A 14696-nucleotide genomic window follows, 5' to 3' on the forward strand; every position below is an offset into this window, starting at 1 on the left:
TTTCTTGTAGTCTGACCTTGAGCAGAATGTCTACCTCCCTATTCAACAGACACCACACTGAAGTGTGCATCCCTTGATGTGTTACGTGGACACACTCACATCCACAATACCAGGAATGTGCTACAATAAGGAACAGATGAAGTGGGAGTTGTTGCTGTTGTTGTATTACACCTTTTACTGTGAGAAATATGATTGCAAGCACAACAAATGTCGACTGTCACCCTGATCTCGGCTGATGATGATGGTGCGCCCTCACATGAGTAAGCCTGAGTTTTAAATGCCAAGGGCACAACTCCATTCACGTCACCACTAATAACAAAGAGTCGTGTGTGCACAAGCTAGAAACCATCATTAACATCTGTCGCTAAGTGGCAAGTGTATGTTAGTCAGTCTCATTATAAGCATTGTGAAATGTTCTGGACCTCCAGATGTTCCGTGTATTTCCTCGCACGTGTGCTGGTGCTCGTTTTGCTGTTACCATCACCCCAGGCACTTTGAGATGGGCTGCTGCATGACTGCACCATGTGCAGTGCAGTAACGCACCGACTGCACAGCATCAATGCAACAGAGGCTCTCTGCCATCTAGTGGTGGACAGTGTTATTGCCATACAAATAACAGCTCAATGCAGGTTCACTCAGGTCAACTCATTAAAGTGCAGTGATTCCCATACAGCAGATCCATGAGCGCGTTCAATAATTCACATGAACATAAATATGTTGACAGACATAATATGGGTTGGGCCATACTAGATGGACTGCAAATAATGACATTCACATGGATTTTTCTATTAATTAAAATTTATTTCATTCTTTACAATAAAAAAATCCAGTTATTTGCATCTGGAAATTTCTTAATAAATAAAACAAAGGAATTTTAATAATTGTAAAAAATACAAATTGTATTTCCAGTCAGAGAAAGTCACATGAATTACATCCACGTAATTGTGTGAATCAGGTTTGAGCAGGTTTCATTTTCACCTCAACTAAAATGTACATTGAAAAAGTTCACGACAAGAATAACCCCTTAGATTAAACACACCAGTTTTTTGCTTTTTGTTTTTCATCAGTAAAATAGACTTTGAGCTCAGGAAAAAGAAAAAGTCTCAGGTGATAAAATTAAATATGAAACTAAAACCATTGTATAAAAATCATCATCTCGTTTTACAGCTCACTGATGTGCAAGATACAGGAAACCACCACCCAGCCCACACCTACTCCCATCTGAGATGTAGATCTGAAATACTCAAAGCTCAATTTCTACGCTGCGACATTTATAAAAATCTTGAAAACAGCTGTTCCATGAGATCATGTGGCCCTAAAAACATGAAAAGCACTGGAATTATCCAACATCCAATGTAATCAGACATTGCTGTGTGACGTTTAGTGGTGGAAGAAGCACTCAGATACTTCACATAGCAGTGGACCACAAACTCCTGTGCTCTGCGACGTACAAGTACTACTTTTGGGGAAGGCGTCTGGTGTCACATGAGGATGTCACAAAAAGGTCTAGAATCTTATCTATAGTGTCAGACACTTACAACAATAACAATCTGAACCTGTCAATGGCAAAAAAATGAGCACTTTTAGTGGATTTACCTTGAGGTGGACAAACAGCCATTTTGTTACACTGCAGCAGCTTTAATGCACCATTGTCCCTCTGCACAAGGCACATCAGGATCCCAGATGCCACATAAAATTACTTGTTTTTGATTAAATCAAACTGTGTGTGGGTGCAGGTATAAAACAGCTCCTGAATCCTCCAGTCGTTTTAAGGCGTCAGCTTCGTAATTGAGGTCGTGGTAAGAATTCTGCAGTGTAGAGAAAGAGGAGCGTCACAAGCGAAAGAACTGAAGGCATGTTTCACTTCCAAAGATTGTAGACGAGATACCCACCTTCATAGACCTCATGGTGTCGTATCCGTAGTAGTGGATGGGCTGACTTTGGCTATTTGTGTTAGGGTATCCAAACCCAGCAATGTGGACCACATCACAGTAGTTGAGGGCGACAAACACGGCGAGGATGCCCGTGGTCGGATGCACCGGGTTCTGTAACACACAAAACTCAATGACAGCTCACTGCGCACAATCTGTGTCACCAGAACAACCTGTTAAAGCCTCTATGTGCACGATTTGAAAATCCCACTGTAATGGTGGCATCAAAACAAGACGCTGGGGGACTAATAACAGAATCACAAAGACTGGAAATTAATCCAAACTAACTGGATATGTTGTCATATTTCTACAAAGAAATTAAAAATGGAATAACATTAGAATCATGTTTAAAAATCCAGTAAAGTTTAAAGTAAGAAAAAACAAGTTGAATTAAGCCACTCTTTTAACGTGTTTGCTACTAAGCATATTGTGGTGTTAAATAAAAGCGGCGGTGAAATGAACATTCACTTAACATGAAATTGTGAGGCTTATAAAAGAGGTTATGAAATTAGCATTTCCTGCTTCCCTCCAGATTTGTCTTAAATCTGCACCTCTACATGTGTGGCCATTTCATTCCAGTGTCTGGGATATAACGGAAAGTTTGTTTGACACACACCTACACAGAGTAAATTCAGAGAAACTGATAATCTTGCAGTGGTATATGTGATGTAATGTAAAAAGAATTGTGCATTCTGCTGTGTAGTGGCAGCTAGAATTGCGGTATTATAGCCTTTTCAACTAGCCTTTCATTTTACCACTAGATGGTAGTAGAGTGCAACAGAGACTTGCTGAACTACACATGAACTTCCTCAACACAACGTCCTCCAAGTTCACTTCTGTCTCTGCTCATTGGTAAGTTGTGTTGTTTTTTTACAGTTCCTGCAGACATCTACTTCTTCTTTCCACACAGCTATCTGCCTAATAAAAGCTGAGTGATGTGAAAAATCGAATTTCATGTGAGCTGTTGAACAGAACAGAACTGCAGCCTCATCTCACTGCCCAACATGGGTGTGTGACGGCAGCTGCATCACTACCTGAGTGCACACTCTGCTGAAGGAAATCACTCGGGATGCCAGTAATAATGTCAGACCAGTTTCGCACTCAAAATCGTTGGTCAAAACACTCGAGACGACGGTTCACCTTCAGCTGAAATATGTCTCCTGAAAAATGTAAGAGCACAGAAGTAAAGTGCTCAATGAAAGTGGAAGTTAATGCATGAGAACAGACTCTGGATGCCAGTAAAACATGATCTAATGTCCGTTTGGCCTTGAGGGTTTAAGGTGTCGGCCGTGAGCCACAACATCCCGAGTTCAAATCCATTTATAGAAACTCGATCCACCTTCCTTCCCCTTCGTTTCCTGTCATCCCACGACTGACGATTATCCACTTACAGCATTAAAAAGCAACAGAAACTGGAATTCTTCAATACATTTCTAGGCCTTTCTGTAATTTATCAGACATAATTGTTTCCAGAGGCTACAGTCACCAAACCAAAGAAATTGTGTGCACGTGTTGGCCGCCTGTAAGCGACTGAATCGGTTTCAAGGCACCTTTTTTCAAATTCATTCAGAGCCCAGGCCCTGAAAGGGTGCGTCCTGAACAGTGATACAATCAGCTGAGTGATTCCTTCTTTCCAGAAATAAAGTCCACAGTGACGCTGCATCTGTTGGATATTAAATGTATCCATCCTTTATCAGTGGAGAATGCCTGCTGATGAATCTCTAAAACTGAAAATAATCAATTTCTTCACATACTTCAGGTATAAGCAGTATTATAGGATTCAGAAGAAGCGTGGAGCTCCAAATACGTTGGATTGATGTTGAGAGAACTGTACATCTGGATTGTGACCTTTTCTCTCCTTATTCTGGATTAAACTTTTCATATTCTAAAAAAAAAAGTGATGATTTATGGATGTGTGAGGCGAATTCAGCTGTGGAGAATAAAATGCCGCAGTCTAAGAACGGGGTGGAATATTTATCATGACGTCCAACGAGGGGGTGTGTTTGTTAGTCCGTCTCTTTGTAAGCAGGAGTACACAAAAAGTACTGAACCTATCAGCATCACATCTTGGTGCGGATCCTGGAAGTATGTATCACTTTCATCAAGAGTATGAGTGAGAAAATAAGATATTAACACATTTTGTTTGTGTGTTATGGCCACAGAGATCATATGGAGATCAGAAAGTAGGTCACGGGTTCCCCCAGCTCATCGGGAGCGATGGGATGCAGCTGGGATGCTGGGAGGGTTCATAAGGAGGTTTGGTTTCATCATGCATTTGGTTGTTTGCTGTCAGAGGGTCAACACTTTCAGTTGGTTTGTGTTGCTGGTTTGCTTATTGTAAGAGTTTGTCATCTCTGTGACTCCCACTATCTTTTGGTTTAGGTCCAATTCTTCTGTTATTCTATCCTTTTGTTAGATTAGTGGGTGACGGTGGGGAACTATATTCCCACCGTCACCTTTTAGAACCCGAGGACCCATTTAGTTATTTTTCTTGCGGTGCTTAGTGTTTTGTTAATGTCCCCAACAGCGGCCTCTGTGGACCAGGTTTTGTTTTTCTTTGGGGGAACGTAACACTTGATTTAAACAATATATATATATTTAGGATTGTTGGATTTTGACAGAGGTATGCTGTCTACTGAGTGTCATAATCATAGACCGTAGATAAAGCTGGACGACATGACCTCTACCCACCTGGTGGCTGGCTGCAGTCTGCAGTTTGTCATAAATCCTGCCTCATCCAAGTTAAGGGATGGGACATGGACCAAACTAAAAAGTCAAAATAAGTAATTTTTTTTTGAAAGATGGTTTCTGTCATTTCTGCTCACATTATGTTTTAATCAGTAGTTTGATGCTATAAAAACGGAGTGAAACAGTGAGACTGCTGTGAATGTCTCGCGATTGGTCGAGCATATGTATCAAAGGACCTTTCTACCGTGGCTCGATCCGCTGATCACTACTGGGCAGATTCTGGCTTCAAATGTGCAAGATGGCAGGGTTCATCTTTCATTGATTTTTTGACTTCATAAATGGATAGTGGGAGTAAGTGGAGACCATCTTGATATACAGTCTATGGACATTCAAGTTGGTTCGTAGAAATAGTTTGATCAACAAGTCACAATGAGAGCTCTAGAGACGTAAAAGGAGAAAGACATAAAACTAGAGTTCACCATGATGGCACTTAGGTTTCCAGATCTCATAGCATCCAGGTGGACTAGTGCTCCAAAGACAAAAAAGCCAAATGAACTCCCCTGGTTGGATTCCAGCGAGGGACCTTTGTTGCATCTCTTTTGCACATTTTCTTTCTGCCTCTATTTCAAAAGGCTTGTTTTCTTTTTTAAGAGAAAATGACAGCGTCCTGAGTAGTTCTACATAAAACTAACTTTTGCCCTAAAAGAGCTTGTCATGTGTGATCAGCCTTTCTGGAAAACAAAAACAAAAATAATTTAAGGGACGTTATCAGACCCTCATCTTTTTGCTTGTTTTGGGAAAGTAACAAGAAACGGCACTGTGCATGTGAGGATTAATGGGCTGAGACATGTTGGTTGTGTCGTCCCTGGCGGGCTCGTGCACTGTGTGCACTGACCCCGGGGGTGCCTCACGTTCCACATATGACTGTCAATGATTATCCATGTTCACAGAGGCAAGAGAATCACTTCTACATGACCTGGAGATAGAAGAGCCGTTCTCTCTCCGTCCCGCTGTTCACTTTCAGCAACAGCCTCTTCGTATCTCTCTCCTCTGCAGCTCTTCATGTTATCATCACGTTTCCTCTACTCCTGCCCAGAGAACATTTCTACTTTCCACTTTTATCACTTGTGCATGCGCCAGTGTTTACAAGAACTTACTTCTCATATTCCTCCAGCTAAAGTGCTTACGGTTCGCCTAAACAATTGACTGTTAACAAAACTAAAGGTCCTTTGTCAATTTAATACAGATTCAGATACAATTATGGAAAAAAAGAAATTCATTTGTAATAATATTGTTTTTGAGCATGATTGCCTGTATTGATTGGACAGGGGTGGGGTTGCCCCCGTTCTCATTCTTTTGCTATCAATCATATTTATTTTGCCTTAATTTGTTAATTTTCACCATCGTCTAGCTTTGCTGTTTTGATTCTGCTTTGTATTTTTCCAAAATTCAACATATTTTGATTTGAGCAGAGATTACTAAGGTGTCACGCCGGTTTGAAAAGGGCTATGAATTAAATTTTCAAAGTGAAATGAAAATGATTGCCCCTTTGTGTCATTGTAGGAGTCATCAAACTGAACTTGTGTTGCATATCAGAATGTTTTATTGTTGGCGCACAAGGTGGGAATAGGTCTAATAATCATAATATTATATGAGTCAATTATTTTAATGACTTTAAACATTTGTTCTTAAAACAGCATTATTATGTTGCAGCTCTTCTCCTTCACATGTGTTTGTTAATTAATCTGCTCCAGTTATCTTGGAGTTTTGATCTGGCTGATCTGAGGTCCCCCTCAGTTCAACTCCCTTTTTTTTGTTGTTTTGAAAATGAATTCCTGCACATCAGGTTATCTTGTGCTTATGAGTGCATGGGTGTGAACTGTTCTTAGGGTGACGTGCACCTATTTGTATCTGCCTTGCTTAGTGCTGCTTTTGTACATTTGCCAAAATAACCTCCACTTCAATGTTCAGGCAAACTACAACTATTAGGCCAAACTTGGAAGACCTGCATCAAAGTACAGTGTCTTCAAAGCTGCTTTCAGACATGAACCGAATTCAGGACATTTTCCTTTAAATTCTTTATCTGTATATGTGAGAACGCAAATGTCCAACTGAAATAAAAAAAGAAAAGGAATACAAATATATAATAATACTTGGTAGACACTAACGAAAATGTCCACTTAGAAAGACATCGAGTCTGAGGGATTTCGAAGATGAGGGCGGACTCCTGTTAAGTCTGGACATGTCTGATAAGAGATGCATGAAAGACGGCGCTGTAGTGATACAGATCACTTTGATTTGCTCTTGCACTGAGCACGACTGTCTTTTTTACTGTAACTCAGAAACTGATGGGCTACCCGCGTCGGGACCCAGCTGACATTCTGTGTGTATTAACCCCATGTGGTCACCAGCACACGGGTGAACATGTGAGCTTTGAACCAGCCCGGTGCATAGTTTGGACGCAGGCCCTAGGAGCCTTGGTGAGAGAGGGGCGAGGGCCGGCTGCGTGCTGTCACCGCTGCGAGCCAGACAAGAATGTGTTTGGGGAGACAAGTGTGAACATAAGAGCATTACATCTGTGTGTGTGTGTGTGTGTGCGTGTGTACGCGTGAGACTGCTATGTGGGTGCAAACAAAGAAGGGAAGGAAAGGGAAAGGTTCTTCCTTGTCGATCTGGCAGGGCCTTTAGCTAAAGGAGGGTGTGGTGTGTGCAGAGCCGCTACAGTCGGGATCTCAGCTGGTTTTCAGTGGACTGCTGCAGTGCCCGATCTAAACCTTTTTGTTTGGAATGGGCTGTTTGCTTGGCCTGTGGTAGATGTTGGTTGCAGCTTTCTTTCTGAAACTGTAAAAGTGACCTGCGGTAATTGAGCTGCGGTGATTAAAGAGCTGCTGAAGGACTCAGACCACAGAACCTGGAAGCTGCACCCCCGCTGCTGCACAAAGAGCTGTTCACCTGTTTATTCCAGTTAAGTGAGGCTCGACTCACACAGACCTGGAGGAGCAGTTGTCCTGAGTGTGCCCGTTGCCCTTAACGTGCCCAAATATGATTAATATTGAATGTATGATGTATCCAAATCACATTCAATTCGACACTGCACTTCTTAGGTCCGTTAACGATACACGTGCAAAATGCCAAAAAGATGACATGTTCTCAAGATATGCAGACAGACTAACAGAGCTTTCTGGAATATGAGGAATGCCTGAGGACATGAAAGAGGAAAGAGCTAGGGCGTAATTAAAGAAGGGGGGGGTCGTCATCTCCCTAATAATCAAAACCAGCCTGTACGACCCCCTAATAACCATACGTCACACTGAATAAAAAATATCAGCTATTATACACCATGATAAAGTGGTTGGTTTTCTCAATTCAATTTAAATTGCCGCACAAAGACAGAATAACTTTTTTCACCTCAATTTTATGTAGCTACTTTGGCTCCTATAAAGAGTATTATCAGGCAAGTATGCTGTATAAATAGTGACCATGTCTAAAGAATATTGGGTGATTATTCATCGGTAAGAAATAATTATATAGGAATTATTTGACCTCAACCTCCTAAATGTTCAACCCAGAGTGACAAAGAAGAGGACTGATGATGAGATGGGTTCAATAAGGTAAATCTAGGTTTTCTAATGTGTTCAACATGTTAATTCAGTTGTTTAAAAAAGAAAATAAATATTTGCAGCCCTGACTGCAGCTTCAGATGTTTTAACACTTATTAAACAAGCAGAATTTGACTTCCTGTTGCTCCATCTTTCATCTCCTCCTGCCCACTTTGCTCTTCCCCTGACCCCTTCCTTTCATACAGCCTGTGCAGATGGTGCAGAGCTCCAGTGGGGTGAGCCCGCTGGTCGCCTGTAGGATCACCGCCTTCCCACTGCTCACTCCTCTAACGCACCAGCCAGTTGTTTGTACTGCGGTCCAAAAAGGGTAAAACACCTCCTCCTCCCCGTGACTCTTTGACAAAAAGGGCTCAAGAGAAGGGGGAACAAGCAGAACCAAAAACAAAACTTGGGCTCAGGATCACGTCAGAGACGATCCCCACCAAACACACAACAAGCCCCACTTGGCAGATGGGACGCAATGAGCCAATAAAAACCCCATTCTACATGAGTAATGGTCCAAGTCAAAATCCCAGGGTGTTTCAAAATCCTAACGCCTCAGCCAAAGAGGGAGTGAGTTTCGGTCCAATTTGTGTAACAAAAACACATCAATAGTACACTGCAAAGAAAAGAAAAAAAATGAGTCATGTTTTCTCATTGCACAATCGCTGCTCCATCATTAAGTTCTGTGTGCGGATGTTTCTTCTTGTGCTTTGTTGTGTTTGGATTTAAGTTTCTTGTCTTTACTTCCATTTTCATTTATTTAAGTCACAAAATGTACACAATGAAGACCAACACACACATCTCACACAAATACAAGTTGTTAGGCCTTGAAATTTTAAAACAGTCATGCAATATTTGAAATTGTCATGGTAACTTCAGTCTTTGTAACTTAGAACCTGTAGCCTGGAAGACACACGGAGCTTATCTTGTAATGAGATGCCAGAATACCAAGCAAAAGCTAATCTTCATCGTGTTTCGCAGTAATTGGACCCACAAATTCGCTGTTGACCCGGATGCATTTCAAGAAAACTGCCTCTTTCAGTAAACTGTTTATCACAGCACTCAAGACATATCACTCAGGGAGCTGTGGCTAATCAGTGGACGCTCCGTCCCACCTTGTTAACATTCATGTGGGAAGCAACGAGGAGCGAAAGGAAAAAAGAGTGAGAAAGGGAACAAACAAGAGAGAGGGTTCTGGTGGGAAAACTGCAGACGTGGATGACAGAAATGGTCAAAGTAAATGAGCTGCAACAGAGACAGAAGCATCACCACCTCAGTTTTAGATCATATGTTCCGGACTGATGAAGTTAGAGATTTGATTGAAAGAAATAAAATCTAAACTTCTGCAGGGGCATGATTCTCATAACGGTGACATGGAGGCAATCTCTCACCTGCTTAGTCTTGGGGTGCAGGGGGAACTGAATCAGTCTCTCTGCAGTCTGGTGCAGAAAGTCGGGGTCCAGCACTCTGATTTTACTGATGTCGCCCAACCAGATTTGGGGAGGGGGCCTCCAAAACCCTTTCCTGACCTGGGAATGTTCACATTAACAATAGAGCAAAAATAAGAGGCAGGATGTTATGTCACATGAAAGGAACAAAAGGACAGAGCGAGAGGAAAATATCCCTATTCTGGGTCAGTCCTCTGACTTCGTTTAGACAAACAGAGATGCAATTAAACCTATGACTCCCTAATGTCTCAAGGCAACTGAATTGATGTGCAAATTAGCGGGTAATGACCCTGCAACTATTAGAAGCAGGAGCCTGGAGGCGCCTGGAGCAACAGAGTTTGCAGTGGAAACTACATTTAACTCTAAAGGACACAGCATCGCTGAAGTCGAACCTTTCAAGTATTTGTTCCTGATATGGATGGCTGGCAAGGTTTAGGAGAGGACTGTGGTTATGTGAGGGAGAGACAGTGAAACAAGTATGTGCGTGTGTCTGTGTGAGAGAGAGAGTGCATTCTCACACATATCCTGTACCCTCTTCTCATTATAGAGGATTTCTTTGAGCCATCGCAGGTCTTGCTGTTTGAAAGGCACCAGGACCATGAGTGTGCCGGGCTCGTTGTGCAGTCCAGGGTTATCGGAGGCTGACTCGGGATAGAAGAACCTCATGGTGGTCTTGTTCCCCACGTCCTCCTCATATCCTCTCACCGGGCCATCATTCAACCTGAGGCAGGGACATGACACTACATTCAGCGAGAAGCGTTTTCATGTTTGTTTTATGAAGTATTTCCATGTTTGAAATCATCCTGACCTTTGAAACAACCTCACAATTGGCTAATGGACCATGCTCACTTTGCACTTCCCACCTCTTGTGTAGGGATTCTGGAAACAGGACTCTAGCTAACCAACTTAATTACCAGTGTGAGCCTCCTTTAGCTTTACAAATTTATGTGCAATAATTTTTACATTATACTTATCCCTGGAAAGTTCACATCAAAACAGAAATCCAAACCCTTTGACATTTGTAACAACATAAAAATCCAGTCGTGGAACAGTATGTTTCCCATGCTAAGTTTTAATTGGATAGTTATGGAGGCACCAGCTAATCAACTCATGTTCAAACAAACACTCAAGCAAAGGCGTTAGCCAATCATCATCAATCATCATCAAGTTAATGCAAAAGGGGGTAGATGTATCTGTTGAACCTGGTATGTCTCCGATTGTGAATTTAATTTCATAAGTACTTCTCTTAAGCTTTGCATTGATAGCTAGCATGTTACATTAGCATGAAAGCCAGCTTAGTGCTAACATCATCATAACTGTTAAAATCATGAAGGTTTTAGTGTGGTATTAGTGAAGTCTTGATTTGCCTTAGAACATGGAGAGTAAACCTTAGGAACATGCTTTATTTTTTCAGAAACACTGAAAGAAATGGTTGATGAAGACGATAGCTGGCTAGCATCGTCGTATTCAGGAAGAAGCCATGGACTCTATGCGAAGATGGACAAAACGTCTCCATTTCCTCTTACTATCCAGAAATGAAAAATCCTGGATACGAACGCTGCCATGTTGCACATTTTGAGCCAGGGACTGCACGGCTGGGAACATGGGATGGAACCCCCGGCAACAAGGTCCTGCACTCTTGCTGGACCAATTGTGAGTCAGTCTCAGCTGTCAATCACGTTTCACCCCGTTTTTATAGCTTCAAATAACTAAATAAAACTAAGCTTACTAGTAAATAAGCATTGAACACACATCAATGTGATAATAACTACCTGAGATATCAGAAACCATCTTTGAGAATCTTTTATTTGACATGTACTTTGACTTTTTAGTTTGAGGAATGCCCTATCAACTAACATGGAGGAAGCAGGATTTATGACATGTACTGCAGCCAGCCACTAGGAGGCATTGAGATGCTTTGGCTTCACATTTTGAGAACAGTCATGTCATCATCCACTTTTATATACAGACTATGATTGAAGCCAACAACATAGGGATATATCAACTAATCAAGCTCACTCTTTGGTTAGCCAACCAGCAAGCCATTGTTTTAAATGACAACTTAGTTTATATGTAGCGTCAATCAAATTTTTCCTTTATCAAATTAAGTCTAAATGTTTTTCTTTTCGCTGTGACATGTGTTTTCCCTAACCCATATTAGTGTGAATTACAAAAAGTGCAATTTCATTCGTTTTGGTAAATAAGTATTATGTATTTCCAGTAGTCCTGTTGATCTGAAGTGTAAAACACTAAATCACCAGGATCTTTTTTTACTCTGGTCCTACTCCTTCCACATATGTCCCGGGTCATGGCTCACTGTCCAACATGCCCTAAAGGTCCAGTGTGTACGATTTTGGTGAAAGGGATCTATTGACTGAATGTGCTTCATTCTGGAAACACTTTGGCTTTATTACTTTGAACAAATTCTTGACACAACCACATCATAACTCATTCCTCGAACAATAATTAACACAGTTGCTCAGACTGAGCTTCTTTGGTTAAATGATTAGTCTGCACTTTGGAAACTTGTGTCTCAACAGGCTCTATCAGAGTCTAGCTGTGTTTCTATGACAGGAACAGCCCGCTGACGTCAAACTCTCAGGCATGTATTGAATCCTGGATGTCAATAACCACATGGCCGGGGAACGATTAGCTCCCGAGAAGAGAAGGGAGAGATGTGAGGGAGGAGGAGGAGGAAGGGGACGGGGGGAGGGCGGTAGAGGGGGGAAGAAAAATGCATTGTGGCCAGGCCAAATTCTGGCTGTTTGAAAGAGGCTTATAAAAACTCAGAAAGCATGTGTTCATTCCAAGTCTGCAGAGTCAGATGCTCGACAGTGCCTTTGTCCTTGAGTAGACTAGATGCTTTCTTTCTTCCTTTTAAAGAACTCGATTTGACCCAGAAGTTTGCTAATTGCCGGCAGGAACGGCGCAATGTCAGGGTCAGATGGTCAGGCGGACACATGGATACTGGTCACAGCCAAATGAATTGATAAACTGCATTGACTTGTGTGTATGTGTTTGTGCTCGTGTAGTGGGGAACAACACATTCACTTTTGAAGGTAAAATCTGTTTTCAATTTATAACCAAGTATCCTCAGACATGAAGGTAGTTGTGGAGAGATTTGACTCTTTCCTGTTGTTTATTATTCTTATTTTGAGTGTCACTGTTTGTAACTGTATGACAATAAGTCACCCCAGTAAATCATGCTTACCCATATGCTATTTCATTTAACTCATCTCTATTTCCTCTTCACAGAATGAGAGAGTGTGATGGCACAAAATACTGTTGTGTGGTGTGGTTGCTTCATACCGAATTACGACGTCGTATTTGTTGATGATGTTTCCCAATGAGCTGTTTTTAATAGCAAAGCCATTGCCGACGACTACACAGGTTCTGCATTCAAGCCTGAGGAGAAACACCACACAAACATACACACAGTCGAAATGTAGCACTTTCATGTTCATCCACCTGCCCTGCAAAAACTGTATATTCTTTGATGTAGAAACAAAGACAAGTTGTTAGGCCTCTGAAACTTTCTAGGTGAGTTAGTTCTAGTAATTTAAAACGTTACTCTTTGATTACAAATTGAAAAAAGCATAGTTAACCTTTGTTTGTTTAGTTCGAGAATGCAGGAAAAACTATTTTTATATTGTAAAATCTGAGAACTAGTTATAGTAAATAAACAATGGTGTTTAATTAGCCTCAAAATCCATTCACCTAAAATGCACAGAACAGTATACTAACATCCTCATAACCTGCAAAAACTTGCACACTTTTTCTTTCCCACTTATGGTTTGTTGTGTTTTGATACATTTTTCTTGTCTTAGCTCTGCTTTGTCCTTTACTTAACAAAATCTACTTGATGAAGATAAACTGAGACAAAATCTGGACACTGTCCTGATCAGCGAACGCACGGGAACTGTGCTTATTCTAAAAACAGCGCGTCTGGTTGAAATTTATACAATATTTTGGCTGCCCTTCAAAAGCCAATTATTTCAAAGGGGATTCACTGTGCAGCCTGGAAGACACGAGGAGCTTATCTTGTAGTGAGATGCCAGAATGCCAAGCAGAAGCTAATCTTCATCGTGTTTCGCAGTAATTGGACCCACAAATTCGCTGTTGACCTGGATGCATTTCAAGAAAACTGTCCTTTCCAATAAACTGTTTATCACAGCACTCAAGACATATCACTCAAGGAGCTGTGGCTAATCAGTGGATTGGTAGAAAACATTTCTGCTGCATCTGCACAATGGTGTTGTTGCCAGACAGGGGCTGTGACGAGCATGAGTTTGACCAAACCTACGCGCTCGCAACTGTACCTAACAGTGACTTGACATTTGAGACTTTGGATGCCTAAACTATGGCTGGCGTCTCTTTTCATTTGATTGGACATTTGGTTTACTGACAATGACTTTTGATTGGCTGTTTGTTTGGATATGGCAAGATGTTTTAACATTTAATCGAACCACACTCCTCTATTATTTTTTTTAGATATGCACAGCAGCATTACGTGTCTGACTGTACAAGGTAAACAATGAAATCCATAATGAATAGAGGTCTGTTCTTCAAACGCTTGCTGTGACCGTCTTATGTAATGCACTTGAGTCACCAGGGTCGTATTGAGGAATGCAGTCCAAGCTTATTGTGACTACTGGCAGGACAGCAGAAGCTGCCATGAGGGACAAAGCTTGACACAATAATACATTTAGAAAAATCTGAGCTCATTCCTAAAACACAGAATCTAAACTGGATAGAGAAAAAATTATTTAAACGCAGTCAACTAGACTATCACTCAGTAGATTACATAACTTTGCCAAGGCCGAAATGATTTATTTGGATCTGCACCAAAGTGCACACCCTCAAAAATAACAGTCCCCTAAATATGCCTGATTTTTGTCATTAAGATGCATGATCTTGACCCATACTGCATCATTCCACCAAGTTTCATGGTAATGTATCCAGTAATTGTTGCTTAATCTTGTTTACAAACAAAAACCAACAAACAACTTGTTCATCTAACTTGCAAT

The 14696-nt window shown here is 41.3% G+C and overlaps 1 protein-coding gene across 2 annotated transcripts in view; it reads right to left on the minus strand.

The window, feature by feature from the left end:
* Positions 1-780: 780 nt before the first annotated feature.
* The window catches only part of st3gal4 (ST3 beta-galactoside alpha-2,3-sialyltransferase 4), a 30375-nt gene continuing 16459 nt past the window's right edge, over positions 781-14696 (minus strand). For both annotated transcript variants that reach the window (XM_035154240.2, XM_035154241.2), the window contains 5 exons: positions 12979-13074; positions 10201-10390; positions 9613-9750; positions 1893-2045; positions 781-1808 (listed from right to left, as the gene is read on the minus strand). In XM_035154240.2, the coding sequence (XP_035010131.1) occupies positions 1716-1808; positions 1893-2045; positions 9613-9750; positions 10201-10390; positions 12979-13074 (670 nt within the window). In that variant the 3' untranslated portion in view covers positions 781-1715. The remainder of the gene's footprint in view (positions 1809-1892; positions 2046-9612; positions 9751-10200; positions 10391-12978; positions 13075-14696) is intronic.

Source organism: Hippoglossus stenolepis, chromosome 4 (assembly GCF_022539355.2).
Source record: "Hippoglossus stenolepis isolate QCI-W04-F060 chromosome 4, HSTE1.2, whole genome shotgun sequence".
NCBI lineage: Eukaryota > Metazoa > Chordata > Actinopteri > Pleuronectiformes > Pleuronectidae > Hippoglossus > Hippoglossus stenolepis.